Source organism: Strongylocentrotus purpuratus, unplaced genomic scaffold (assembly GCF_000002235.5).
Source record: "Strongylocentrotus purpuratus isolate Spur 01 unplaced genomic scaffold, Spur_5.0 spur5_contig_812, whole genome shotgun sequence".
NCBI classification, from domain to species: Eukaryota; Metazoa; Echinodermata; class Echinoidea; order Camarodonta; family Strongylocentrotidae; genus Strongylocentrotus; species Strongylocentrotus purpuratus.
Genome location: NW_022145516.1, coordinates 1622136 through 1648858, shown reverse-complemented (window position 1 = coordinate 1648858; position 26723 = coordinate 1622136). Strand labels below are relative to the sequence as shown.

Below are 26723 nucleotides of genomic sequence, written 5' to 3'. Positions count from 1 at the left end.
ACAGTGTGACGCAATCATACACGATGCCTTTAAGGTTGAGTATAGTGTTCAATCAGAGACAAGGGTTGAAGTTAGGACTTTAGTTACTGGAGGAATAATTAACTGCTGAGCGTATGTCGCCGGAGCCCGGAACATACATAGCCTACGTCTTAGAACCCATCATAATTGTCCGACTTTTTGGTTATGACTGATAGCGTGTCCACACACAAAACAATTTATCCCGAAACTCTATAACGAAACATCAAATAAAGAATCATCGTATAAATTCCAGGGTGTCCACACACAAGAAACGTTGTATAAAGAATCATCGTATAAATTCAAGGATGTCCACACTCAGAAGAAAGTAATCCTGAAACTCTACAGCGAAATATCGCAGTTTGCTACTGCGATCATGAAATGGTAGCGGAAATAAGAGGTCAGGTCTCCTTTCGCTCGAGGTCACGTTAAGCCCCGCCCAGTTATACCGTTCTAGTTCGACCAGCTATACTAGTTACGTCCACACACAACACATTCCGTGATTAGGCGTGATTATTTATACGTCGTATAACGAAACGCAGGTTTAATTGGGCATCGTTTCGTTATACGACGTATAGTTAGTAAGCATTCGTCGTATAACTATCGCGAAACAGTATAACTATCCTGAAACGGTATAATTATCACGCCTAATCACAGAAAATGTTGTGTGTGGACACGGGGTTAGTATTATGCAACGGTTGTAAGTAATTAGCTTAGCCATGGATGGCTGCACGAAATGAAACCCTACAGAACGGGATTTAGTGATTTTCATTGAGTAAGTGTTCGTCTCGACAGCTTTTTGTAGAAACACTGTGAAAGGCCCCGAGGCATGATACTCATCAAAACTCTGGCATCTAAGGAGATACGGTTCTTCATAAATGCACCAGCGTTGTATTCCATGATACATAGATAGAATTACCCTTTGGAGCAAATCAATTCTATTCGTGGACTACCTAGTACTAGTTCGTGGTATACTTGGCAAGTGATTCTCCAAGATACTCCTCATGGAATTTTAACTAGAGTGCATATCGGGAGTGATGTCACTCGAAGATATAGAGTTGACCCTTGAACTCGACGTTTGAAATATCTGTTGACCTTTAGCGGTCATTAAAGGACATGCGCGAACTCAAAACTGGTCATTTGGTGGTTTAAAAAGAAGAAGACCTATTTAGATACATCAAGGCATCTATACAGTCCTGGTCCTAGTGCTGTGAAGTAGGTCTACTTGAATATCAACGGAAGCCAACCGCATAACCAGTGTAATGAAGAGTCCCAGCAAGTTCCTGAGTTCCCCTTATTTCCCGGTGTTTCTGGTACTGTTCATGGATTGCATGGCTAAGGTTGGTCTTGTCAAGGCCATGGGTGTACTATTCCAAGATGTTTCCAGAGATCTCCAGATGGATTCCACTGACTTTGGAATCGCCCTTGGACTTTTACTCTCCGTCGGTAGCATAGCAAGTAAGTCTCTGCCATTAATGGACCATTTTCGAAATTATGCCAATCTATTACAGGTTAAAGGTATAGACCATGCAGTTCTGGACATGCGATTGCATTGTGAAAGAAACGTTGTGGACTCGATCAGAAAAGGTTAATCATCTAGCATTATAAGTATTGGTGTGTACTGCAAGGTTTTGGAATCAAAACAAATCATAAGAAATTTGGCCTAGTCTTGGTAAAGTTATAAGCACTGTACACAGAAAGATGTGACTACGCGATATCTATCCAGTCCGGCTATCCAGTCCAGATAGATATAATAATTTACCAAATACATGTATATCAATTAGTAGGCGGTTTCCGGCAAAATGTGTATCACCACGTATTAGGCAAACATCTTTTTTTCACATGATTGGTAATAAGAGCTTCCATTTCATTTTTTGAGAGGGGGCGTTTCCAAAACTGGTCTATACCTTTAACCTATTGAGCCAATCCAATTGAAACTGAGAAATCGGCAACTGTAGGCTACATGGTGGCCTCTCTAGACAGGTTCTACAGCACAATGGGAGACAAAAACATTACTATAGACAGGTGACCCCGAAGATAGCACTAGGAACTAGGAACTGCGCGTCTTGTTGAGGGTAGAATGAGGAACTGTATATTTTGTCCTCTTTCTTTGTCCGTCATGTTCATAGTGGTGTTCTCACAAATGCTCATGTTTGTATTCTATAGGCCCCATCGTCATAGCGCTGTATAACAGATGTCCTCATCCCCGTCTCTTCATGTTACTTGGTGCTGTGATGAGTCCGTGCTGCATTATTCTTGCATCGTTTACCAACACGAAGGCTGTATTACAAGTCGGATTTACCGTTTCTGGTAAGTTATTTTTTTCTTTTTTCATACGTTTTTATTTATTTCTCTCATAAAGAAAAATTGTACATAATTTATAACATAGGTCTTAATAAATTTGCAAATGAACTTTTACATTTACATACAAGGTTCCAACTAAAAGTTACACATTTACAGATGAAAAATATTTACATAAACAAAGTTATATTTTCACAAAAACAAAACAGAAATCGCAAATAAAGTTCGTACTATTTTCTCGACCAGTTTGAATATAAATCTCAAATTATTTCTTTTCCGCAATATTCTGTTTTCCTCTTAAATTTCCTTTAGAGACAAACAAATTATATATATAAAAAGAGAAAGAGCTAGAAAACACCTACTACCCCCCGCCCCAAACAACATTTAAACACATAACAAGTACAACAGTATACAAAACACACACCAACATAGAACGAACAAACAAACAAAAGAAAAATTAAAAAAGAGAAGAGAAAAAGGAAGGGAACAAATAGATGATCGATACCAATAAAGAAATATTATTGGGTCAATAGGAAATTTCGGTTAAATCATAAGCGGAATTACTTCTTTAGAATTCGATACAACGTAATTGTCTTCTTCTTTTTTTTAATTCAAAACAAAAATAGGAATATACACAGACACTCCACCGTCATGTCCGTTTCTATCTTTACGAAGAAGGTCAAAAATTACCAATACTGAGTTTACTGTTAAAAACCGATTCGTCTAAAAAGTTTCATTCAGTGCAGGAATATGAACTTTTGAACTTCATTACTCAGTAAAAATATAAGTTCATTTTGTTTCTGTTACGGAGGAGGCTACGAATATTTAGACGTGCATATATGTTGTTGCTAGGTTGGACAAACATTACAACTTGCCCTAACAATATCTAATGTATGCAATTTGCATTATGACTATTGAAATACATTTATTACCCGTAACACGTGAATGAAAGAACTAGAAACAAGGCACTTTATAACAAAGATGCATATGTATTGAATTTTATTACAATTACGAAAGTGGCATATTGAGAAAAAAAGTTAAACCGAGGGTTTGTTTGAAGTAGGTCTTTGAAGATCAGGGACTTTTAGATTCTGCACGACGTGAAAGTGGACTGCCCTTTTAAGACAATGTGACGTCCTTTTAAGGCACTGGCAGTGACGTCACATTGCCTTAAAAGGGCAGTCTACGTTCTCGTCGTGCAGGATCTAAAGGTCCCTATTGGAAGGCTCGAAGAACCCGCTTAATTTTGATTCCTCTTTGCTTGTTCCCGTCACAGGATTGGGGCACAGCATGGTCCGAATGCCTTGCCTTGTGGCATTGAATCGACTTGCAGGTGACAACTTCAACATCTTCTACAGCCTTGCATCTTGCGGACACGCTCTGGGAATGGTATTCTACCCTTTCATGGCAGAAGAGCTGCTAACTGCTTACGGATGGAGGGGGGCTCTTGTGATTCTGGCAGGCCTCATGTTTCATGAGGTCCCTTGCCTGATGACCATTCAGATGCCCTCGAAGGATATTCCTTCGAAAGATGGAGAAGGATTGCGAGACAGTGATCGAGACAAGCTCTTAGCTCCCTTGGTTGAAGAGCCCGAAAATGAATCTGATATCCCTATCGACAAGTCGCGCAACGCCGTGCATGGACACTCGCCTCTCAGTAGTATAGCCGATGTAACGCAGATTCTCCTGAAGTGGTTTCGCAGTACCATGATATATTTGGACCCAATATCTCTTTTCATCTTCCTATCACATACTTCGATGGTGTTTGTGTACAGTGGATGGCTCTCATTCCTTGTTCCACACGCCCTCCAGAGAGAACTTTCTAGCCATAACATCATTCTTTTGACATTCTGTGCTGCCGTTGGAAGCATCTCTGCAAGAGTCTCTGTGGGTTTCCTCACCCATAGGCTGATCCGTCCCATTGACATGGTTCTTATCTTGAGCATCATGAATACAGTTGTTATGGTGACTGATGTGTATATTCCGAACCTGATTGTCATGTTGATATCATCGTTTTGTTCATCGGTTAGTTTCGCAGGAAGAGGTACCCTGGGGCACTTGGTGATCAAGGCACGGGTCTCAGCTGATCACCTGGCGATGTCTTTGGCTTTCCTGGAAGTCGTTGCTGGTTCAGCAGTGTACTTTAGTGGATTCATAGCAGGTATTCCTGTTCCGTTTTACTTTCACTAATAATGATTCGGTTTATCTCTACCTATACCTCAGGGTGCTAATACCCCCCCCCCCCCCCTCCACCCCACCCCCACCAAATGTCGAAAACAAGGGAGGGGAAAAGGAGAAAGGGAGAGAGAGAGAGAGAGATATGGGGTGGGGTGTGGGAGAAAGGCAGACAAAATAAGATAGTATTCACATTTCATCCATTTCATTCACATTCCATTTCACATTCATCCTCCACCGGCGCCTTTGAAGTAAACTGTTACATAATTTTGGCTTACATAGGGAAACACAATGTGACTTTAAATAGTTCGAGAAAATGGGAGAAAGGTTAAAATAAAATAGTCTAAACTTTGGAAAGTGAGGTCAGTAATGATATGGAGAAGGTCCTCCATGATAATGTTGTCATGACCAATCCCTTCCATTCATTTTTAACCAATATTTGTCAAACTTGGTCGAAGAAACATCTCATTCTCGCCATGAAAAATGAGTCTAAATACATATTATCCACAATATATCACGAAAGAGGACACAGCACCAGGGCTTCGACCTCCTTTGGTGAGTTGGCGTCTCATTTTGGACGTTAAGTTTGTACTGTTTTTTTTATTTTTTTTATTTATTTAACACCAAGGGAAAAACACTCTCCCGTATAATATATTTATATGGAAATTAAAGATCGAATCTGGAAGAAGAAAACAAGTTTAAAGTTGTATTTTGATGAGAAACACGAGTATATTTTCTCTGTAATAATTCACAGCCCTCTCCGATCCCCATATTAGGGACTCTTAGATTCTGCACGACGAGAACGCGGACTGCCCTTTTAAGGCAATGTAACGTCACTGCCAGTGCCTTAAAAGGACGTCACATTGCCTTAAAAGGGCATTCCACGTTCTCGTCGTAGAGAATCTAAAAGTCCCTATTATATGTCTCTCCAATACAGGATTTACGGCTGACACGTTTTCATCATATGACGCGTCGTTCAAGCTCCTTGCCATCGTCGATGTCTTCACCTTTTTCCTCATGTTACCCGTCAAAATAGTAAAGAGACGAGAAACCTCCTCGTGCGAGCTGAAATGAAATTCACACGAAGGAAAGACTGTCGAAAATAAATTCACGTTTTAAACCTGTACTTAAAAAGAGATACAAACAATTACGTTTTTGTGAATAGTTTCATGTGAAATAGCCAATACCATTATCAAATGTGTCGATGCCGCTAGAGATCTTGGCGTGCAGCTAGATAAAAATCTTACAATGAAAGCTCAAGTCAATAATGTATGTAAAACCAGTTCGTTTGCTCTGCACAAAATTGGAAAAAAATCCACCAATTCCTAACCAAAGAAGCTACTAAGCAGCTGGTTCATGCCCTGATTATATCTCGCATAGATTTTTGCAATAGTTTACTACATTCTCTTCCGGATGTTCACACCAATAAATTACAAAGAATCCAAAACTCAGCAGCCAGACTAATCACTAGAACTAAATGCAGAGAACATATAACACCCATACTTAAACAATTGCACTGGCTGCCAGTTAAGTCCCGTATTAATTATAAGATAATTTTACTGACATATAATTATCAATGCCTAAACGTTACAGCCCCGTCTTACCTCCAAGATCTCATTCTACAATATACCCCTACAAGAAAATTAAGATCAAATAGTAAATCCCTCCTGGTAGCTCCAAGCACTCAAACAAAATATTATGGCACTCGCTCTTTCAAAATTCTTCGGCCGAATTGTGGAACAGCTTGCCTGATACTGTCAAACAGGCAAGCACAACAGAATCATTTAAGACTCTGTTGAAGACCTATCTTTTTGTAAATTGTTAATTTGTTCTAGCTGTTTAGTGACTCTTTGGTTATAGTATCATGTACATATTAATATTTAATTTATTTTTCATGTTTAAATTTGTATTACCTAAACTACCCTATTGCATGTAAGCTATTAAGGAATTGTGTATCATTATTGTTGTTTGTAATTAATTATTTTCATGTATCAGGCATAGATGTTCATTTCTATTCCGCCCTTTTCCTTCTTTTCTAAGCGCATAGGGACCTTCTTTGTGTTAATGATATGCGCTATACAAATAACGTTCATTATTATTATTATTATTAATCAGGTGTTAGATTTTAGGTGTTAGTTGTTAGGTGTTAGGTGTAAGGTGTTTAGTGTTATAGGTTAGAATTCTTTATTATGTCGCAAGGGACCAGCATCACAATTGTTCTTTCTTGCTGGTCCCCCCCCCCCCCCATTCGTATATGTATTTTATGTTTATCTTTCGTTATGTTATTTGTATGCTCTTTACTTATCTGTAAATATCAATGTTATAATTATTATGTTTTTATATGACGAATCGAATATATTAAATTGAAATTGAATTGATTTATTTGATAATAATAATTATATCGACTATTTAGGAGCGCTATAAAAACAAAGTACCATAGCGCTTACACACCTACAGAATAGTGACGAAGAAACATGAAATATATAGAGTTGACGATACTATGTCCCTTTTGCAGCCAACATCATATTCGGTAGAACTTTGCGGGAATTATGAATAAGTCATGTGTGTCCTATCTGTGAAATTTAAACATTACCAGCATCCTAGTATTCAAATTACAAATTGAGTGACTGACTGACTGAGCAGTAGCAGGTACACGAACATCAAAAATCCACTTCTTGTAAAGGCCAAAATAAAACTGATTGAATCTTTGTACAGGACAAAACGTACGACCATTCGGTAAAAAAGTTCTGAAAATCAGACTATTACTTAGGTGATTGCAATCACTTAAGTTGATTCGACAACCAATGGTCGTTATTTTCCCACTAAAAGTCATTTTCTAGCCCTTTCGTTTTGAGGGAAGTTCTGAATTAGTATTATATTTCAAATGCCGTTGGAATTTAATCTTTTCATTTTTTGTTTGGCCTGCAAATGGGACATAATACCTTTAAGAGAGAAAGAGAAGTTATTTATTAAATGAAATGAAAGGAGCTACGTGATTTTCAAGGAGGGAATTACAACTCTATCACTCTTGACGACTTTTTTATATTTTTTTATTAAACAATTTCCTGGGTCTCCGCTCCCTAGACTCCAGGCAAAGGCTCTTCCCCTGCACCCCATCCGTAAAGATAAAAGTGGTTCCCAATACAACCTCTGGTTTTGTAAACTGACAGAGAGTGTAGTTTAAAGCAGGGCTCCCACTTAGCCAAGTTGGAACCTCGAGTTGTGGCGAGCTGGCGCGATCTTATGGCAAGCCGTTTTATTATTAATTGATATCAATAAATCAATTCTTGATATCAAGAAATATGTTTTAATGATAAAACTGCTTGTCATAAGATCGCGCCAGCTCGTCACAACTCGAGGCTCCAACTCGGCTAAGTGGGAGCCCTGTTTAAGCTTCTAATAACCACTTCCGAGGACTTTTTTAAAAATTATTTACCCAAATCCTTGCAATCTGCTGCCTCGAGATCACTAGAGCGAAGAAAGGTAACACTGTCAATGCGTAGCAAGCGTCCCTATTAAGTGAAGGATTGATTCTTTTCATCCAGATGGATTCGTTTACCATTTTTGACCCTGAGTGCGCTTTAAACTTAATCGTCCATTGAAAAAATGTTAACTCCAGTATTAAAGTAAAGTGGGGGGGGGGGGGTAAGAGGACATTTTTTTTTTGGGGGGGGGGGGGTAAGGTCACCTTGTTTAGGTCAACCGTTGGCATAATTTTTTTTTAAATTTATTAAAAAAAATAAAAAAATCAAGAGGGGGGGGGGGGGGGGTTCAAAGAAAACATACACAAAAAATATACATTAAAAACTCAAGGGGAGGGTTAATCCCCCCCCCCCTGCGTACGCGCCTGGCATGGGGTCATGAATTTGGTTCAAATGAACATATTGGAAGCATATGCGATTTTACAATATTCAATGATCGTTGTCATGGTTGAAATCGAGTGTAAACTGATGCAATTGTAAATATTAAACCCAAAGTTGAAAAGTGGGAGAGGCATTTTTTATGATGGAATAGGGTCACTTTTCAAAGTTAAAGGGGCACTTTTCCCATGTAAAAAGGGGCATTTCTTACAAAGTCAGAGGGGGCACTTTTGGGGTTCGTGAAAAAGTAGAGGGGCGGGCTGACATTGGGCGACCTGACATATGGAACCATCTTTGAAGCTACTGTGTTTCAGGGGCGGATCCAGCCTCCGGCAAGAGGGGGGGGGGGGAGCAAATCTTGAGAAAATATTTAGTAGCGAATCAGCCAGCCGGCAAACGGCGAATCAGCGGGGGGGGGGGGGCGGGGGAGTAAGAGCACATATATGTTTTTGGGGTCCATTTTGGGGGTCCATTTTTGCGCCGACTCATCCGGCCGGTAAAGAAGCGGGGGGGGGGGGGGAGGGGGAGTGATCGAAGCGCCATTTTTACATGACTTTCTGTTTAACTCCCATTTTCACCTATCCCAGATAACCCTAAGTTTTGTGTTGCTGCTTTCTATGTAATTGATAATGCATGATTATAGAGAGAGAGAGAGAGAGAGAACCACCATCATTATGCAATGGTTAATGGTTTGTGTAATGTACATTTGAAACCATTTCTTAGCGTCTTAACCATAACCAAATAGCGAACCTATTCTTGAGGAAAAGCATTATACTGAACTGATTAAAGAATAATAACTTTATATTGGCTCATACAATAATACTGATACTGGCTAAAGACAATGTGGTATCGGCACAGTAAGATCGGGTGTTTTTATAGAGGTATTTCAAAATGACATTCTGATAATCAACATGTTATTCTTTATTCATATGTATCTACGCATAAAACAACTTATCTATATAATTTCTTTACGTGACAAAGGTTATTCTTCCTATACAAATAAAAAAGAAAACAAGGTTATTTAATAAAAGGATCATGCGACAAATAACCCGGCAAATAACCAGTGTGATCCAAATTGATGCAAATATTCTGTTTTAATAAGCAATGCTTTTCACCAGAATCTTCTTTGTAAAAAATGACTTTAACAAATCTCAGCCATGCAATTCTGCCACTGTGCTGAAATATTACTTTCAGATTACGTAGGAGCAGTATATTCTTGAACGAGTATTTTAAATTGAATGGAACGTCTCAACTCAGTAAGCATGGCTGAGCTTTGTAATTACAAAGAAGATTATGGTAAATAGCAGTGCTTATTCAAACAAATATTTGTCGCATAATCCCTTTTAATGACCTTGCTTACTTTTTCCGATCGTTTGCAAGGGGAGAAGAAGCTATGCCACGTTAAAGACGTCATAAAGATCAGATTTTTATGCGTATGTATTATATACACAGGCCTTGCGGAACGTTTATCAAAGTGGGAGGCTAAAGTATTTACGATCAGGTAGAGGGTAGTAAGCGAAGCAAAAGGAACGTAAATTGGTTTTGGGGGTTCAGGGGGCAGAGCCCCCCTAAGCTCAGGGGTTTTAGGCAGTTTATTACGGTCAGAGAAGCACAAATATTTTGATGCCGCATTTGTGTGCACTGGCAGGTCACAATATTTGTGTTGAATGCCGTAAATCATGGTCTTGAGCAATATTTAATTCAAATGAGACACTTGCTAAAGACTTAACAAATTTAATGTTGACCATAAAAGAGAAATATGTCCTCTTACCCCCCCCCCCCCCCCCCTCAAAGTTCGAGCAACAACAATGTCTTTTTAGTAATATAGATCACATGGCTTTTTATTTGATCATGCATTAGTCATATATTTTATGCACTACTAACCTCTTGTGGTGTGAATTTTGTCCTGATTTTACTACTTACTCATCTTAAGTGAATCTTAGCAGACTTAAGGAACATTTTCAATAGCCCCCCTTTTTAATTGTATTTTGATTGGGCGAAGTACAGAACGATAAATAATATGTTTTTGAAATAATAGAAAATATCATATTTGTATTGGTTTAAAAATAATTTCTATCACTTTTACGATGGTATATACATGCTAAACGATGTAATTATTCAAATAAAGTAGAAAGATATTCATTTTAAGTGACAATTTATTAAGTCTTGGAAAAGGAGCCTCTTAAAAACTACCACAGATGAATAATTACTCAAAGGTCAAAAGGTCAACATTATGTGCTTATATTTTCGAATAACACTCAAAAAGTGATCAACAGTGGCCATGAATAGCCTCTTCTTTTAAATTAATACTGCCACCTTTAAATTCCATATACAAAATTATCCAGTATTTTTCTCACTGTAGTGGGTTTCAAACTTCGGTAGTGATTTACCTTTATCTAGGGCCACTTACCGAATGAATATAGCTCATACAAAGCATTTTCTTAGTTTGAGATAAGGAAAACCGCCGTAAGTGAAGAGCACTTTGTATAAACGTTCATATTAGGAATATGAGTGAACAAATTTGTTTTCTATATCCGATATAAATGATGGAACTCTCCTTATTCCTTCGATTGAATTTCAGTCAATTCAATTTTTGACAGGAATGTTCGGCCACACTTCATGCTTTGCTTGTGTCAACTACCATATTTGTGGTGCAATTATGCAAGGGTTACAATTGAATTATTATCACAATGGTTTAGAAGGTTATCTAAAACGTACCTACTTAAAAGACTAATATTCTCGGATGCGTTTTGACCACTATGGACCTACTCATCAGTGTGTTTGCTGTGTATGTGTGTGCGCAGCAGCGTACGCAGGGGGTGGGGGGGGGGTGGGGGTGGGGTTGGGGGAAGGGGGCGAACCCCCCCTCAATTTTTTGTTTAATAAACAAAAAATTGTGCTATTAATGGGTTACCAAAAAAGGTGACCTAACCCCCCCCCCCCCCCAAAAAAAAAAAACCGAAAGAAATATTGGTCGTCCAAATTTTCGGGACCAAAAAAAAAGGAGTCACATTCTTGTTACCCTGCACTTGCTAACCGAAGATCCTAAAGATATATATTCTGTATTAAGATAAAAAAAGTTTAAATCTCAAATGTCTTATCGTATTTTTTATCACCATATACAGCATTGCCAATGTGTTGCAATAACAGTACAGTCCATGTAGTGTTCATGTATATTACTGGACACTGTAGGCAAAGGAATTGATTCTGCAAATGTTTATGCTCTGTAAGGATATTTTGTATTATTTGTATATATTCGTATTATTTGTATATTTTGTTCTGTCCATCTTTTGTCACTATTAAACACAGGGTGGGTAGGAACACTGGGGTTAATGAAGTGTAAGTTTATTTAGACAATATTTATTCTTTGGAATCGTTCAGATTCTTTCCATTTGCTATATTCATGAACAAGTTTACATGATGTTAATTTATTTTCAGTGTAGCTTGTCACAAATAAATGAATTCTCTGGTCACATAAAAACATAACAGTAAAAAAGTTAACAGTCAAATATCCAATCTTGTATTGGGAGATAACAAATTATTATTAAAAAATATCAAATGTTGTTCTATTCACCCAGGTGTTCTTTTTCTACTTGTTTTACATTATGAAAAATTTATATATTTATGTTAAGCTTTTCATTTGGTATGCAAGATAAGAAAATCTTGTTTTTAAATGCTGTTGCTTAGTTATACATGAAATGGTTATCGTATCTAATCTTGAGAAACAAACTAATGCTAGTGGAAATAAAGATATTGTATTGTATACGGCTCCACCAGTGAGATAATGGTAAATTGGTCTTTTCTCATGGGATTGCAGTTTTAAAATGTGATGAATATGTTACATAGCTTAAAGAAATATAATGGCATGAAGGACATGTCTGGGACCTGTCCTATAAAGAGTTGATATCTACCGCAAGTATGTTCATAAGAGATAGGAGACTGCTAACTAGCAATTGATTTTGAATCAATCCCAACTCTTTATAAGATAGGGCCCCTGAGTGCAGAATTCAAGTATTGTTGATGATGGTTGTTGATTAAAAGTTCTTTTTGACATACTTAAGATGGTAAATGCATTTACCAGCTCCATTTCCTAGCGATGTGGTTCTACCTCAGCGTGATATACTTATGATTACCGTATTAACAATCATGTCGTTTGTTCCGGACGCGGTTTTTAGTGCCATTACATTTTGCTAATCTACCTGTAGTTAGTAAAATTTTCTTCTATTGATAGTCTGGTAAAATTGACTCAGATTTGCATTTTATTAATGCATGAAAAAACTTGTTTAAATTTCCATCACTAAAGGGTAAATAGTTCTATCGTGAGAGTCATGTCTTGTTTTGAAATAAAGGTGTCTTTTTCATGGTACACATAATAGGTACGTTTAGTTCACACAGATGTACAAAAAAATATAACCAACATAAGATTCAACAGCAATAGTCAGCTTGAATACAAAACAATGGGGCACAAGATGACTGTTTGAGTAGCACTGTTTCGTTTTTATTGTTTTGCATAGGGGCTGATTGAAATATTCATGTATACAGTACTAATATTATATTCCTTGATTGATTTTACAGCATTTTATTTGCAATATTTTGTGTACAGTATGTAAAGTTGGGAGCATGGCATATTAACAGTATATATTCGCTTTATAATTTAGCTCATTTGGCAATTGTCTATGCTGATTGTTAATACAGCAAACTTTGTAATAACTGAAGTTTTTTCTGATGCCTGAGGATTTATCATTCTAAAGAGGGTTTAATGCAGTATACTGTAGAGGGTTTGGGTCTACAGTGGATACTTCGCCAGAATGTTGAACACATTGTGTGGGGTTCGAGTCCGGCCATGAAACTAATGTCCTTTGGCAAGACATGGATAGATCTACATTTGCAACTCTCAACTCTAGTGAGGTAAATGGGTACCTGGAATGCATTAATTCCTTGAAATACTAAAGCGCCATAATGCTGGCCACGCTGAAATGGAGGTAATAATTGTGGAGCACCAGGGCCCCCATTTCACAAAACTTGTCATCAGTAACAAATAACAGTTTTTGTTATTAGCCACTGAAATCCTTGCTTCTATTTGGGTATCAGCAGATTGTCATTGTTATTGAAAAAAGGCTTTGTGAAACGGGTTCCAGGAGTGTCAGGTTTAAAGACATGAGCGATTTACAAGAACCCACTATTATTATTATTATCTTCGTGAAAGTTTCGGATTGAAATCATTTATTGTCATTGTTTCTTTTCAAACCTCACTTATTGTTTTTGTCATTTTAATTCCAAGATGTATATTAAATCCATATATTGATGAAATAAATACCGCCAATCTAAATGAACTTAATTTGTACATGTGCATTGTATCTTCATTAATTATAGTGCAACAATTAGTAATAGTTGAAAGCTGTTTATATTTCATCCAACACAAATGCAGGAAAAGTGCAGTTTGTCCTTTGCAAGATGCAAATAATGCACGGACAATTTCAATTAAATCCTCACTGCACTACCTATAGCTACTTGCGCCCTCTATATAACAAACAATGCCTAATCAGTGCCTGTTTGTCCCCCATGATCCCCTTTTGTAAATGTTAATTGAGAGCCGATTTGATGAGATAACCACCTGTCAGTGACCTTGTAGGTTGAAAAAAATGTTTGCAGTCATAAATAACTTAATTGAAAATATGATGGCTTGACAGCTGATGAGCAGCTAACATTGTGGAAACACATACACAAATAATTATTAAATGACAATCCTCAGAGAAGCAGAACGGTGGGATTTTCAATGAAATTAGACCCCCCCCCCAAAAAAAAAAATAAAATAAAAAATAAAAAAAAATAAGATATATATTTTTGAATGGAATTATTATATTGGTCTGATTTAATTCAAACTTTATACTTGAGTTTCAAACTTGTATTTATCTGATATTTTTCTTTTATACAAATGATTTTTTTACAAAGGTTGAATTACCCGTTAATTAATCAATTTGGTAATAATAAAAACATAGCTCCAGTGTATCTGGACTCTCTCATCGTTCCCTACCAATCTGCTCGTCCTGGCCTTCCCTCTTCTACTGACACAACCCTGCTACACGTTCCTCGAACATACACCACAGCTGGCGACAATGCTTTCCAGGCATGTACTAGCTCCTCATATCTGGAATGAGCTTCTACGTTTTATTCGTTTATCTCCTCCGCAGGATTATTTCCGAAAATGTCTCTAAACTCTCCTCTTTGACCATGATCAACGAAAGATTCTTTGATAATTTTTATGTCAAGCGCTATGAAACAATAGTTAGTTTGTAAGAGTGCTATGTAAATGACTTTAGTATATTGTATTGTATAAAGAAATCAAGTCACAGAGACAACAATGCCAACTCGTGTGTTTGTCTTCATCGCTAATATTGTCCCTCATATTCGAATCTGGTGTTGGTTTATCTATTCCCGTTGTAAAACTCTTGTCTATTGCGGCAGCTTCACCTTTAACTCCTCTTACCCTGTACTGACCACTACTTTTCTTCTCTTCTAGTTTTTTGCATTCAGCAGCGTATTTTTCCTGAACTTCAGAAATGTGTGCCTTTTGACTAGCAATCGTTTCAGCAAGTTTTTCAAGCTCTTCTTTAATTTGGTCCAGATGTATTTGGAAGGCCTTCTCCTGCTCTTTAATCTTCTCTGTTGCTTCATATACTTCCTTCTTGATAGCCTGCAGTGTTGTTCTCTCATCCTCTTTGGCTGAACTGAGTTGAGACTTTTCCTTCTCGAGTCTCGTAATATTGCCTTTCAACACTCCGATTCTACTACGACATTCAGACATTTCCTCTTCTAATTCTCTAATTCCTGATCTAAACTGTTCCTTCAAAGTAATCACTTGTTTGAGTTCCAGTTCCATCTTATCTTTTACTGAAAGCGTTTCAGTCTTGGGATGATCTCTTTCGGAAGATTGCCCTTGGACTCTTGGAAGAATGCGCACTATATGAACGCCCTCGTCTGCGCAGGATAAGGATATATCCAGTATTTCATTCAGGCATACATCATCAACCACGCCTTGCATAGCAACCAAAACTGGCTCCGTTTGAGCTTTGTCTGATAAAGAAAGAAAACAAGAAAAGTCATACACTTGAAATTATATGGAACCAGTACCCTCAGTAACCCGTACCTTCAAACGCAATTTACAGAAGAAGTGGTAGCAGTAGTACAACAACAATAAGAACAACAAAGATTATATTAATGGTAAAATAATGGTGTTATCGACAACAACGATAATAATAACAATAACAATTATAATAATAGAATGATGATAAAAAGAATACAAATAATAGAACTATAAACACTTGATTTTAAACCAGTAGGGGATGGGTATTTGGGACATGTCTTTACTTTTGTTTAGTTATATTCAAATGAATCATTTGTTTATGCAAGATGGACTAATGTCCGTTGGTAAGAGTGGAAAACAAAATCTTGTTATTCAAAAATGTGATTTAATCCACTCCTCAGGGGAATTTTTGAGGGGGTTGGGGTGAATCCTTAGCCGTAGCTATTTTCTCTCGGGTTTAAAATGCTAGTACCTTTAAGATAATACTAAATTAATAATACTAAAGTGTACGAAAAGTACATGAACATGTTTATAGAAAGTAAATAATTTTGTTATACTAACCATTTACGATGTCTTTCAGCTCTTCTAGAGTGTCGCCATTAAATTCTATTGGGATCTTGTCCCTGTGTAATACACATGAAAAATAAATAGGACAGTTAATACATTCAAAGTATTGATAGCAACATATGAGTATATTTAGACTAGTTTGTGAACTAACTTTAACATTTCTAAAATAACGAGAAGTCAAATGCTCTGAAATTCCGGTTGTTAGTATTTGTATCATTCTTTATAACCTAAATCAGGAAGACGATGTGAGTTTATATTCCCATTTCTAATATAATTGAATTTTCCTTTCAAAAATCGGATGAAAGGAGGAACTTTTAGATTGCGGTGAGCTTAAGATGTCCTGAGAATCGGTCACTTATATAGTCAACATTAACGAGTCTAACACCAGACCGATAACAGACCCAACAGATGACACGGAATAATTCAGTTTAGATAAATAATAATAATATTAATAATTAAAAAAAAAAATTATTGTTATTATTATCATTATTTTTATTGTAATATTGATATCAATGATAATAAGGATAATAATAACTAAGATAATAATATTAATGATAACAATAATGATAGCATAAATCATAACAAAAATAATAATGATAATACTACTACTACTAATTATAATAACAATGATAATAATAGAAATAAAGATATACCATACTTAAATAGGGCTTAATTTTATCAGAAACATTTCGGCTATGCGCTGTAATGTAGGGAAGTAAAGAAAAATATATATTTTAAATCATCACTTTATTGATTAAACTTGCACGACAAAGGAGACATAAACAGCCCAGGACAAAACCAAATTATTTGTAGAGGCAGGGCTTTTAAAAACAGACATTGGACAAAAATACAGTAATATAAAAGAACTTAAACAAAAGGAGTGAGATACGCTCATTAGTTAAAATTGTTTCCATCAAGAATTGAAGTATAATTACCTGTAAATAAAGATAGCAGAATGCATGCATGCTAAAGAATCGTACACGGGGTCGGTTTTTGAAGGGTCGGTTCTTGAATTGTCGCTGGTAATATGCTGCCATCCATCTTTGGATTTAAATACAATGAAATTAATGTTAATAATAGTAGCCGGATTTCTTGTAGTGAGTCCGGACACGTTGTGTATCCGGGCAGGATGTAAAACAGCAATTTGAAGATGTTTGCAGGCATTAGTTTACAAATATTCTAAGATTTATGTTGGACTATATTATAAGGGAAAATATTGATGATGGTTGGTGCTATTTTATGAATATTTTTCGTTAAATCCTAAGCAAAAACAGAGAGCTTTGTGGTTGTTAAGTGTCTGGAAACCCCCCCCCCCCCCCCCCCGCATACATGGCGAACATGTCATGTCACACTTGAAACCCCCGGCACGCTTCAATCTACAATCATGTATGATTGGGTTTCATATTCTGAAGCTAAATCATTAATATAATGATGATGACAAGGACAATAATAATCTGGACTCAATTAGCATTAAATACGAAATACCGTCTCTAAGCGCTTTATAAATATTATTCCCCGGGTCATTGGATTCATCCAGGCACAATATGCACCATCTCCACTCCCTGGGAAATATTCCTACCATATGGTCACCGTGAGGCCATTATGGCAATTACTAACGCAAAGGATTTCGTCATCCTATCAGGTCCCCCATTTCTCTCCTGGGTACGGGAGGAAAATGTAGTTTGATGCCTTGTCAAATGAAATTATTGATGTATCGGGGATTGAACCCACGCTATTTGCATTTCAAGTCAAGCGTTTGAACCACTCGACTACAACACCTCTAGACTTGCACAAAAGAGGAAATTTAGCCAATTCACCTTGTGTTTGTTCAAAGCATAGACAGTGGATCATATTTTGCATCGCCTCTGTCCTTAGCGTCTGCAAAAGAGAATCCCGAGTACACGCTTGAGCACACATGATGAAGTCAATACTAGGCATATCAAGACTCCATCTCTCCCCTCTGTAAGTCACCTTTGTGGCTGTGATGTGTTCAACCTGAGGATGTCTTTGGCTATCTTGAAGACTTCCTTCGGTCTCAGTTGGGAGTGTTGGCCACCCCGGAGCTGGTTTAGGACTCTCCTGCACCTTAGCCAAGAAAAGGTTTACCATGGATGTCACATCCTCATCCTGAAGACTCCTGCAGAGCTTTACCCACTGGGAGCATCTCATGGTGGTTGGCTGCTTGTTGGCAAAAATCTCCATTGAAGCTTCAGGATCCGATAGTCCATGCACCAAGACTACGATACGAGAAGGACCTAAATAAAACGGTAATGGGTAATGAAATGAATAGAACGAATAATTGTTAACCATTTATATTCCATTTTAGCAACAGTACGTGTCCCCTGTCCCCTTTCCATCGAGTGGTGACAGCTATGAAGGGAAATGAAGAAAGGTAAGACAACAGGACCATGTTTTGCATGCATTTAGAAAATGTTCTAAACTTCTAACATGACTTAGCAACGAGATTATTAGTAAGGTTAGCCCTACATCTTAAAGAAATCGTATATTTCTTGTCATGTTAAGTTTGACATCGGAGTTAAATTCATATTAGTCAGCTACAAATTCGATACTTGCATTCATTTAGTACATGTGTGGATAATTATAAAGCGCATTTAAACATATATTTGGAAATGCGATATTTAAAAACATTATTATATATGTGAGTAGCATTATTTTATGAAAGAAGATCTTACACCACTGTGTCATCAATGTCGACTTCTAAATATGTGGGCAATTCCACGGAACATGCTCACTAGCACCAACAAAGAGAGACTAAAGACTATATCTCCAGAAATACGTATGCAATTTTGGTAAATGTAGTATCTCAAGAAAGGTCCCTTGGTTTTTACTCCTTGATACGGAATACAAATTAAAGACACTATTTACTTTTTTCGAGACAGTGATAAAATTACATTTTTACCCTTCAATTTACCAAACAATTATCAATTTCGAGGATTTACACAAATATAGATTTTCCTCCCAAATTCTTCGTTCCCCATGACCCCTTCTTTCGACGAGGATGTACCTACCGAATTCTTTGCTAAGGCGAGGAAGAAACTCGTCATACTGGGCATCCTGCACATCAGTAATGGACAATCTTCCCCTGGCAATTGAATGAATCAAGATCACCGCATCATACTGACAGAATACACGACTTTCCCTTTGAACATCACTTGCAATACAACAAAAGGTTACATTAACATTGCCATGATTTTCCAATTTTGAAATGAATTCTTCATACTCGCTTCTGGATGGAGACATAGAACATACAGCCAATGAAACCGGGTCGTCCATTTTCTTTTAACAGTCCACCTTTAATGTAACTGCTCTAAGGTCGCTGCCACACGTTTATATATCCCAAAAGAGAGGAAGTGAAACGGAAAGTAGGCGTGTTGACTTTCCTAAAATGGGCAGGAATATGCAATAAAGCAGATCACGAGACAGTGATGATGAAATTTGTAATTCGGAGAAACTTCTAGCAGTTTTTATTGCGTAATAGTATTCTATGTGTTCTCTCCATATAAATACAGTCGCATGATTCATTTAAATATAAAATAATATACTCGACGAAGATCATTTGTGAGCAAGGATTGAAGAAAATGGCAACTTCAATCGAAGATGCCCGTAGCCGGGTGGATGCTATCTGCGACCAGGAAAATAAAACCACGGTCATGTTCGTCGGAGCTCCCGGAGCTGGGAAATCGTCCTTAATCAACTCCTTGATCAACATCATCGACTACGACAAGGACTCTAGGCAGAAGGGTATCAGCAGGTACATCCCCACTGCCCCGCCGGACATGATGGGTGGACACACCCTTATGCGGGAGCAGGTGGACTTGACCGATGCTCTGACCATTGTGGATAATCGTGGATGGCACGACTGGGAGAAAGAGGTGGCTCTGAAAGAGCTAGTCGCTCAAATAAGTAAGGTTACATTAATATTACTTATTATCGTAGTGATGATAGTGACAGTAAGAACGATGATAATGATGATGATGATAATGATGATTATGATGACAGTAAACGTAAGTATTAGTAGTAGGAGCAGTAGCAGTAGTAGTAGTAGTAATGATGATTGTGATGATATTAATGATGATAATAGTAATGATAATGATAATGATAATGTTAATGATCATGATAATAATGATAAAGATATATAATTATGATTTTAATAATACTTTTAGTAATATTGATACTACTACAACTATTAGTGCTAGGCCTACTTTTACTGACAATACTAATAACAATAATTATAATAATAACAATAATATTTTTTAAATAAAGGTATAATATTACTGAGAAATGGTTTAGTAATGATGATAACAATGATGAAAATGAAGGCAGTAAACATTATAACAATTACAAATGTTATGATGATGCATCATTTGAATGGAATTAAACCAACCATTTACAAACAGCCCCTTTATTGTGTTTTTTTTTAAAGCCTGGTCGATTGTCATATTTTTTTTAAAGAATTACGACTAGTTTGATATATCTGAATAATTATTCTTCTTTCAGATGCCCGACGGGCCTTCGTTGATGATGTAGATTGGGAACATGGAGAAGAGGAAGAAGACATCCTGGAAATTCCTCTAGTTATTGCAGAGAAAATAAGCTGTGTTACCATCGTTATCAAGTGAGTCTCCCCCACAATCTATTTGATTGTGCTTGCTTTTAAAGCCATATTCCTTGATTATGTCTGCGAAGTGGGAATTAGGTATGGGGTTACGCACTGTTGCCAAGTTGACTATGATATGGCTCTGTACAATAAACAGTATCAGAGCCATCTATACACAAAGTCTGGCCAACCCGGTTTGAGTTGGACACAATAGGGCGACTAATGCTTTGTTGGGCAAACACGAAACACAAGAATATACGCCATGTTGTGACCAAGTGAAACCAAGTTGGCCAAGCTCTGTAAGTAGATGGCTCTGAACAGTCTACGCAAGGGCAGAAAGTTCATTAGTTCAGTATCGCTTTACTATAATAAATCCTAGTTTCTTACGTCATGCATATTGCGTCTTTGACACAGATTTATACCTATCTAGAGGATCTTGTCGTTTCAATACAAAAGGATAACAAAATAGATGCACTTGTCACGAAGAGAATCGATAAATAACGGGCACTTATACGTGAGAATAATCTATTGTGAAATCGGTTTTGAAATGAAGTTTAAACCCCTAAGGCTATCGAAAGTGGATTTTAAAAGGGATGTCTCAGAAATGCAGAATTTAAATTCTTAAAGCTTATCTGCCGTAGTTTACAGGAGGGATTAGACTGCTCTGCAAGGTCACTGGACAGGTGGTTATCTCATCAACTAAGCTCTCAGTTAACATAAGAAATAGAGGATCATGGGGGACCAATGGTCACCGATTAGGCATTGTTTGTTATATAGAGGGCGCAAGTAGCTACCAGTAGCGCAGTGGGCCTTTAAGACACGTAATGAATGTAAAGTATGACATAATGCATTACTGTATGAAATCAACTAATAAGATTTTGAACTACAAAGCTAACTTATATATGTACTCAACGCTTTTTAAGCATACTAGCTAAATCGTATATCCTTTTGTTCGATTGTTGTTGATTTGTAGACAACGTATGCAAAATTTCAATGTTTCTCGCTAGCTCATGTTGAATCCTCAGTTTTCAAGTCGTTACTTTCATAACTATAAAATGTTGGCTTCACTTGATTAAAATTGACCATCCAGTTTCAAGGAGCATACAAGAACGACGTCAACATGATGTATAATAGTCATACATGTATGCAGCAATATTTTCGAAGTTCTTTATTTAATAGTAGTAAGACAAGTTTGTTTTCTCGTCGTACCATCCCGTTTTCTTTTTCCACTCTCTCTCTCTTTCTCTCTCTCTCTCTCTATCTATCCTCCTCTCTCTCTCTCTCTCTATCTATCTTCCTCTCTCTCTCTCTCTATCTTCCTCTCTCTATCTCTCTCTCTCTCTCTCTATCTCTCTCTCTCTATCTTCCTCTCTCTCTCTATCTTCCTCTCTCTCTATCTCTCTCTCTCTCTCTATCTTCCTCTCTCTCTGTATCTCTCTCTCTATCTTCCTCTCTCTATCTCTCTCTCTATCTTCCTCTCTCTATATCTCTCTCTCTCTATCTTTTTCTCTCTCTATCTTCCTCTCTCTATCTCTCTCTCTCTCTCTATCCTCCTATCTCTCTCTCTCTCTCTATCTTCCCCCTCTTTCTCTTTCTCTCTCGCTGAAGTGGTGAAGGTGGCCTCGGTGCACTCAAAGGCATGCAGAATCTGGTCAAGACGTGCAACAAGGAGACTGGTGAGACTACATGTATTTTCTCGAATACTTTTGTGATAAAAAGATATAAAAAGAACAGTCTGAGAATGAATCAGTGATTATATGTTCCACTTGTCTATGAATTTGATTATGTTATAGGCCTAGATAAATTTGAATGTAGCTGTATTACAGTTAGGTTTGTTAGGTTAATACTTGCTGTTACCCCCCCCCCCCCCCCCCCCACTGGATAATTACTAGTAATGTCCTATACATTACCAGTGACTTGATTTAAGTTACTTGTAACCATTTATATTAATTAACTCTGTTTTATGTATTTTTCTTTTGTTGTCTTGTATCATATGTAGATGACCTTTTGGGGGTTTGTGTTTTGTTTCCTTTCATGTCGGTGTTTTAGGATTTTCCGGCCAAATTCGCGAGTTTGTTATTTAAATTAATTTGTCTTGCGTTCAAATTCGGCGGTTTTAGTGCTGTCAGATATATCTTGGGTTGATATTCCTTTTTCTAGTTTTGAAATCTACGAATTTTTCGCTAGAATCGATGTATGTTTCATTTAAATTAATGAATAGTGTGCTTCTTTCGCTATTTGGTCATTCGATTTGGCGCAACACGATTTCTGGCATCGCGAATGTGTACTTTTAGCATTCGAATTCATTTGTAGCATTCAAATTAGCACCTTGTGCACTTAAATTGATGGTCAATATACATTTCTCGTTTATTACACACTTTTTATAGCTTATTCTTTTTCTTTCAAGATTGTTTTTTGCATGTGTATTTCATCATATTCTATTTTCTTTCATTTATACACTTCATATACTTTTAGATTTATCTGATATTCATCATCCTTTAAGTTTGATTGTTAAGAAGAAAAAAAAAAGACTTACATCTACGGACTTGATGGTCTCAATATTTTTGTAAATGTTCATGTAAGGAAGTTGTTTGTCTTGCGTTTCATCATAAATTTATCACAATTTCATTATGGAGGAAGGGTACAATATTGTGACTGGGATAAGTATTTTTGTATCCCCACTTTTCCGGGGTATATTAACATGTCCGTGCAGAAAAACCATATCCCTTGATTTCGCCCCTTCCAACAAAAATGGAATAACAGAAAAGACCGTAATGGCAAATCATGCAGTTAATTGCATTTTTTTAAATAACTGTAAACGTGTGTTGCATTTTCCCCCTAAAATTCCTAACTTGAATAAACATAATTCGAATACGAATGACAGGTGTTAATTTGAATGATAAAAATGACGCCTCGACAAGTGACGATTAATTTGAATGCTAGTTGAGCAGTTTCTAAATTAAATGACAGATCTATGAAACCCTTCGACCACAATTTTAAATTGAATACTAAAACGGGAAAATTGAATGATAATTGTCATGGCAAAGCCGATCTGCGCTAACTTCAATGCAAAGAAAATGAATTCGAATGACAAACTCGCGAATTTCGCCTGGAAATCCTATCATCTACAAGTATTGTTTATGTTATAATTTGTTTACAGCTCTATCTTAGTGGGACAAGCCTGCTCAATAAACAAAATATAAATAAACAAAAATCATCCAACGACGATAGAAAACGCCATAATATCCAACAACCACAAAGATAAAGCAAATAAATGAATACATGAATGGATAATTGAATTCAAAATGAATGAATGACTAAATAAACAAGTGAGTTAATGAATGAGTAAAAAAATGAATTAATAGACAAATACAAAAAGAATATACATATAAAGCCGACCAGCTGCCCCCGAAAAAAGAAAGTTTTGATGTGAATGTATTTGTCCTATCGTAATTTACCCGTTGTGGGAAAGAATATTTACAAGAAATATATGTTTTGATTAATAACAAAGCTACTTATTTGTATCAAACTGGCATTAAGTTTGTGTTTACTTTTTGTTGTTGTTTGTGTTATTAATCAGGTCGCAAGCCATCGGTCGTTGTCACTCACAAAGATAAGATGACTATGGATCAGATTCAGAAGATAAAGTCTATGCTGGAGCAAGAACATGGGATTGGCAGAGAAAGAGTGTTCGTCATCCAGAACAAAATTGATATTGATACCGGTCTTGAAGCTGGCTCAAAATCACGTCTTCTCGATTTCCTTGAAGGCTGCATTGCTGATGGACAAGCCGGGGGTAGCTTCCATAGCCAGAAAGAAAAGAGACACGAGATCCGAGTAGAGTATAAGAAGAAGGTCGATGCGCATAAAGCTGCAGAAAGAAAGAAGCGACATGCCGAAGCACTAGAAGTAGCTGCGCAAGAATTAGAGCTCGTAAAATCCGTACAAGAGAAAATGAGGCTTGAAATAGTGACAAATAAAGAGAAAGCTTTGGTCTATATTGAGGAGGCTGTGAAGAATGATGAGCGAAAGCATTTGCAGAATATGCAAAAGGAGGAAGAAAAGAATTATGCGGCGTTACAAAAGCTTGAGAAAGAAAATGAGCTCAAGCTCATGAAATATGCTGCCGAAATGGAAGCGCAAGAAATTGCCAAAGTGGTTGAGAGAGTAGCTAAAAAGGGAGGCGGACCATTTTTCCATGTACAAATGAAAAGAAAATGAGAACATTTCCCTAAAATCGGAGGTCTTGCAAGTTATGCAAATGTTGATACAATATCTAGTTTCATTCTTCTTCTTTCTTTTTCCTCGGAAGGTTTGATTTTTGTTTAAATCGTATGAGTCGAGGAATGCTACTGTTTTATGTTATTTGTCAGTACTTGCACGAAAAAGATATTGCCTATTTTTGCGAATGAATAACAACTTCCCAAATGTTCATTTTCATTTTTTTTGAAGAAAATGCAATTAAAACAAATTGTGTACCTGAACTGTCCCTTCTTGCATTGGTTTAACAATGAACTCTATTTCTTTACAAAACTCATACAAATGTGTCCGGATTCCAGATATATTGTGTGGCAAAAGATAACTAGAAATTGATGCTGATATCGATATCATTTTCCCTCCCCTTATGGAGAATGTGCATACCTTGTGTGCGGGTAAGCATGAATCCGATGACCGGGGTAAAAATATATATCTGTAAAGCGAATTGACAGGGCCTGCGGTCCTGAAATGCGCTATATAAGGACGAATTATTATTATTATTAACTAGGCGTTGTGGCGTGCGCCTGTAATCCCGCTAACAGTGGAAGTTACAAACTGATTCAGCCGAGAACGCAGGTTCGAAACTGAGTCACATCTTTCGGATGGTGACGTTAAAAGTCGGTCCCCAGACGTAAATAATCATATCTGATTGATACACGTCTGTAAAAACCCAAATACACACACACACACATTGTTATTAAAGGGGAAGTCCACCCTGAAATTAAGTTAGTTTTAATAGGAGTAGAAAAATGAGAGAAACAAGTCAGTGAAAGTTTGAGCAAATTCCGATTAAAAATAAGGAAGTTAGGATTTTTGAAGTTGTGATCAATCAAACACAAATTGGCAACTCTATGACGTATCATGCGAGCTCAACTTCCATTTGCTCAGTACTAAAAAAATCTAAAATTTTCATTTTCCCTCAAGAAAAATTTCAACCATACATGCACCCTAAATATAATAATTGCAAATATGTTTCTATACTCCCCCTGCAAGGAACAAATATATATTCCGTCATCAATAACGAAGAAAACATGATTTTATGGAATATTATGCCCAAAGCAAATGAAGGAGAGCTCGTATAATAAGTCACAGAGTTGCCAATTTGTATTTGATTGATCACAACTTCAATAATTCATAACTTTCTTATTTTCATTCAGAATTTGCTCAAACTTTCACTCACCTGATTTTCTTATTATTCTGCCTCTATCGAAACAAACTTATTTTGGGGGTGGACTTTCCCTTTAACAGTCAGGCCTGGCTCATATATAGCTGTGCAGATTCGCATTTTGTTGTTTTTAACCAAAATAGTTTGGTAGTTAGGTTATGTTTCTTATGTGAGGAAGACCATGAAAATTAGGAATATATACACGTTTGTATTTTTTGTGTGAAAACACTAACATGCATGTTCTGTATTGATGATCTAATACGTTCTTCATTTCATTAGTTTACGTCGACTAAAATAAAGAAAGGAACATGTAAATGTTAATATTTCTGAACCCTATGTGATAGAAGGCACTAATAATTAATTCATAAAGCTGTGCATATACGCATTTTGTTTATTTTTTAACCAAAATGTTATGGTAATTAAGCTTATGTTTCTTATGTGAGAAAAAACATGAAAATTAGGAAAATATAAAAGTACGCGCTTGTTTGTGTGTGAGAACACTATCATGCATGTTATGTATTGATGATCTTCTTTTAAGTGAATACGTTCTTCATTTCATTAGTCTACATCGACTAAAATTAAGAAAGGAAACTGTAATTTTTCCCCTTTTTTGAACCCTATGTGATAGAAGGGGCACTCAGAATTATTTGACAGTCATTATTATTTCGCTTTAATACAGAT

At 36.7% G+C, this 26723-nt stretch overlaps 2 protein-coding genes across 2 annotated transcripts; both read left to right on the top strand.

The window, feature by feature from the left end:
- The first annotated feature begins 1337 nt into the window (after window positions 1–1337).
- LOC100889642 (monocarboxylate transporter 12-like) lies at window positions 1338–5565 on the top strand. Its single transcript, XM_011683118.2, has 4 exons — window positions 1338–1473; window positions 2182–2325; window positions 3593–4477; window positions 5429–5565. The coding sequence occupies exons 1-4, from the start codon at window positions 1338–1340 to the stop codon at window positions 5563–5565; spliced, it is 1302 nt and encodes a 433-aa protein (XP_011681420.2).
- A 14010-nt stretch (window positions 5566–19575) lies between these two features.
- On the top strand, window positions 19576–25318 carry LOC100889147. Its single transcript, XM_003724835.3, has 4 exons — window positions 19576–19926; window positions 20521–20638; window positions 22229–22296; window positions 24201–25318. Exons 1-4 carry the CDS (start codon window positions 19602–19604, stop codon window positions 24839–24841), a joined length of 1152 nt encoding a protein of 383 aa, XP_003724883.1. The 5' UTR covers window positions 19576–19601; the 3' UTR covers window positions 24842–25318.
- The last annotated feature ends 1405 nt before the right edge of the window (window positions 25319–26723 follow it).

Excerpts from the sequence above, each read along its gene's own strand:
- LOC100889642 (XM_011683118.2), top strand. The coding sequence starts at position 1,338 with ATGGATTGCATGGCTAAGGTTGGTCTTGTCAAGGCCATGGGTGTACTA. Across the intron at positions 2,326-3,592 it reads AGTCGGATTTACCGTTTCTG|GATTGGGGCACAGCATGGTC; the intron begins GTAAGTTATTTT and ends TTCCCGTCACAG. Across the intron at positions 4,478-5,428 it reads CTTTAGTGGATTCATAGCAG|GATTTACGGCTGACACGTTT; the intron begins GTATTCCTGTTC and ends TCTCCAATACAG.
- LOC100889147 (XM_003724835.3), top strand. The coding sequence starts at position 19,602 with ATGGCAACTTCAATCGAAGATGCCCGTAGCCGGGTGGATGCTATCTGC. Across the intron at positions 20,639-22,228 it reads TGTGTTACCATCGTTATCAA|TGGTGAAGGTGGCCTCGGTG; the intron begins GTGAGTCTCCCC and ends CTCTCGCTGAAG. Across the intron at positions 22,297-24,200 it reads GACGTGCAACAAGGAGACTG|GTCGCAAGCCATCGGTCGTT; the intron begins GTGAGACTACAT and ends GTTATTAATCAG.